The 3,232-nt window shown below is 54.1% G+C and overlaps 1 protein-coding gene across 1 annotated transcript; it reads left to right on the top strand.

The window, feature by feature from the left end:
• Positions 1-377: 377 nt before the first annotated feature.
• CSUI_009619 (uncharacterized protein) lies at positions 378-2,761 on the top strand. Its single transcript, XM_068069732.1, has 3 exons — positions 378-740; positions 1,586-2,157; positions 2,297-2,761. The coding sequence occupies exons 2-3, from the start codon at positions 1,698-1,700 to the stop codon at positions 2,374-2,376; spliced, it is 540 nt and encodes a 179-aa protein (XP_067918296.1). The 5' UTR covers positions 378-740; positions 1,586-1,697; the 3' UTR covers positions 2,377-2,761.
• Positions 2,762-3,232: the final 471 nt, after the last annotated feature.

Genomic DNA, 3,232 nt, shown 5'->3' with positions numbered 1-3,232 from the left:
GCGGGTACATCACATATACACGTCTTCCAGGGCCGTAGGCCTCGACAGCACTGCTCCTCCGTGGAAATCGCCTGCTGTGCAACCCTAAAGCCTAAATTCTGTGTCGGATATACCGGAATCGCAGGTGAAGTGAAATTCGAACCTACTTGACGACCCTCCTCCCCCTGGACGGACAAGTGACAAAAAGGAGCCGTACTTACCCGGCGAGGAAGCCCCCCCGAAGCAGAAATAATAGCGTTGGCCGCAGGCTCCAGGGCAGCAGCACGGTGCATCTACGCTGACTTCAAGTTCTCTAGCACCGCGCTCCTCTAGCCGGTAATCCAACACCTCTACCACCATCGGAACTACCTTCCTTCTGCTCCAGGCCTCGACGAGCAGGGACCTTCTAACCGTCCCGAACGGTTATTGTACTGGCTTCGAAGAATCTTCTTATCCACGTGCCCGGCTTGCCACGGACCGACCAACAAGCTCTCTCGTACGGTGTCGATCACTCGCGCGAGCGAAGCCCGGACCACTCCCGAGCCCGCGCCCCCCCGGCTACTTTCCGGGTGGCCGGCTCACTGAGAGCCTGTTCTCTCCGGCACCGCGATCCCGGCTCGCTGACCCGAGGAGGCGTACCAGAGGACGTTCAAACAGCGGTGAAAGGAAAAGACCCCCCAGATTTCCTCTCTTCTTCTTTTTCCCTTGAGGTGTTGTTTTCCCCGTGAGTGTTCGCTTCCTCAAAATTCACTTCCGACAGGGTAAGGGAAGCAGTCTCCCGACAATCGACACAGTGAAGAACGCAAAGCTGCAAAGGACAAGCCTCCTATAGCAATCTGCCCTACCAGTCCTATTCGACCCATCGCCGCTCTCCTTCTTTTCGTGCTGTTGCATCGTGTTATCGCGTGAAAGGGGACGCTAGGAAGGGGACACGCTTAATCTGTTCGGATAAGGGCACATCGTGAAGAGCATAGCGGCCGGAACCCTAGCGGATGTCAGCCGTGGAAAGTCGTACGTTATCAACAGTGTTTGTGCCTTTTCTTACGGGCCTGAGAGAAGAGTAGACGCCATCATACACACGACATTTGTTGTTCATAACTAATCAGGCGGCTTGTAGAGTCGTGAAGTCACCTCTTCCTTTCTCGATGCAGGGCGCGCTTCTGTCTTGCGGTCCGGTTGCTCAGCTGCGCGCTCCTGCCTTCGTCGCAGTCCCCCTGCTGAGGTGAACAGTCTTCAAACTCCGTCTAGTCCACCATTTATATCACTGAGTGCGAGTGTGGGGGACGTCTTCTGTTGTAACGTATCAGGTGGTGAAGAGCCGCTCTCGGAATAGTGGGGACCCGCGATGGTGCTACGCAAGGTGTGCGTGTGAAACAAGTCAGTGGTAGCATGGTGAGAACACACGTTCTCACCGATGTGCTAGCTTCAACACCGGTTCCATAAACGTCAATCGATGTGTCACCAAGTTTTAAGCCACACGCAGATTTTGTCAAACACGCTGGAGCCAGGTTTGGTGTTGCAGCCGGAGTGTCCGTACGGAAAGACTGACTCTAGTACCGTTTGCGATATGCATGAGCTCTCCTCGTGCTGCTTTTCTTGTGCGCAGATTTCGACAAAATGAAGCTCCACTTGGCCTCCGCTGGCGTTGCCATGGCTGCAGTCGCTCTTTCCAGTCAACCGATAGTTTCTGCACTCCGGTCTGAGCACGCTATAGGGCCATGGATGTCAACGCTGCAACAGCGGTGGAATGCAAAGCAGGACAGCAGACCCTTGATATCAAAGCAGCCAATGGAACTGCATCGTTTAAATGCGGCACTGATCTGGATCTCGATCCGGCGTACCAGACAAACATGACAGCATACGAAAGTACAGAGTCGACAAACGCCGTCCCGCTTACCAACATCGTTCCTAATGCCAAATTCACTACAACTGCTGATGCGGCTCCTCAAACAAACACTGAGCAACCCAGTGCTGCTGGTGGCGCGGCTACGGTTTCAACTTACCATTTGAATGTGCCGGAGCTACCAGCAACTGACAAAACGGTTGTTTTCAAATGTGTGGCCAAAAAGGCGCAAAGCGCCCCGACCCCCCCCAGTCAGGCGGCTGCGGCCGCCGCGCCGGAAACGCCGGAGACCAAGGGCTGCGTGATGATCATCAAGGTTGCGAAGTCTGCCGCAAGTAAGGAGATGAAAGCATACCGGATTTGTACTGTGCTCTTTTCACGAAAGCTTTTTGCGATCGCTTGTAAGGTAAGGTGCGCTCCACTTTTCATCTGAGAATAGAGGCTTGACATCATCTGTCCTGCGTTTTATTTCAGGTATTGCTGCAAGCCCGATTGCTGCCGTAGGCTCTATCGCTCTGGCTGTGCTGGCGTCCGTAGCCGGTCAGGGGTTTTGACCAGATAGACCGAAGACGGGAGAGCTGTGCGCGGAAGGGCCTCGGTCTTTTGTTTCTTCATTTGAACGGAGCCTCCGTCAATCCTGAAGACTCTCTTTTGTTGAGGAGGGAGTGGTTACAAATACTGACGGTCGTCCCTGGTTCTCCACCGCAAATGAGGCTTCCAAGAAACCAAGCAAGAAGAAGCGCAATGTAACTACCGATAGATGTCTTTGGTACAGGTGTACGGACAACTGTCGGCGTGTGCACATCCTTGTTGTCTCGCTTTGTCTTGGACCCGGACCCGTTCTTGGTCCAGCTTCCGGCACACGGAGAGAAATGTTCCTCCGCGCCCGTTTCATCGCGATGTGAGAGAGTGACAGCTTTGTTAGTATGCATACCGGTCTGGTGATTTGGTGTTCCTGCATTCTTGCCGACAGCTGTAGAATGCTACGGCGACGAAAGAGTTGAAATCGTTGACAAGTGTTTCCCTCCAGACGAAGTGGAGTTTCACAGCGAACACACCAGCGACAGGAAGGTCGGGGCATGGCGTCGACGGATACACGACTGTCTCGGCAGGTGCCACACTCTCGTCTTTGTACAGCGGGGTAAGACGGATGACTTTGAGAACGAGACCGGAAATGATTACGACACGGTCGGTCCTCAAACAACACTCAAGAGAGCACCTCTGTGGCCAGTCCTACTAGAACACCCCGCACAAGCGCGTAAGACCACGAGGTCTATACAGCCGAGACGCTACCGAGCCCGGGCCGTAAGTCCGCCACCGGGAAACAGCAAATCATCTTGCTTCATTTTCGTAGGCATTCTCAGATTCGTTCGCTGAGCGTATGTTAGCCCTTTTGTCTCGGCCACAACA

This window comes from Cystoisospora suis, assembly GCF_002600585.1.
Source record: "Cystoisospora suis strain Wien I chromosome Unknown contig_5817, whole genome shotgun sequence".
Lineage (NCBI taxonomy): Eukaryota > Apicomplexa > Conoidasida > Eucoccidiorida > Sarcocystidae > Cystoisospora > Cystoisospora suis.
This window is presented reverse-complemented; position numbering and strand designations above follow the sequence as displayed.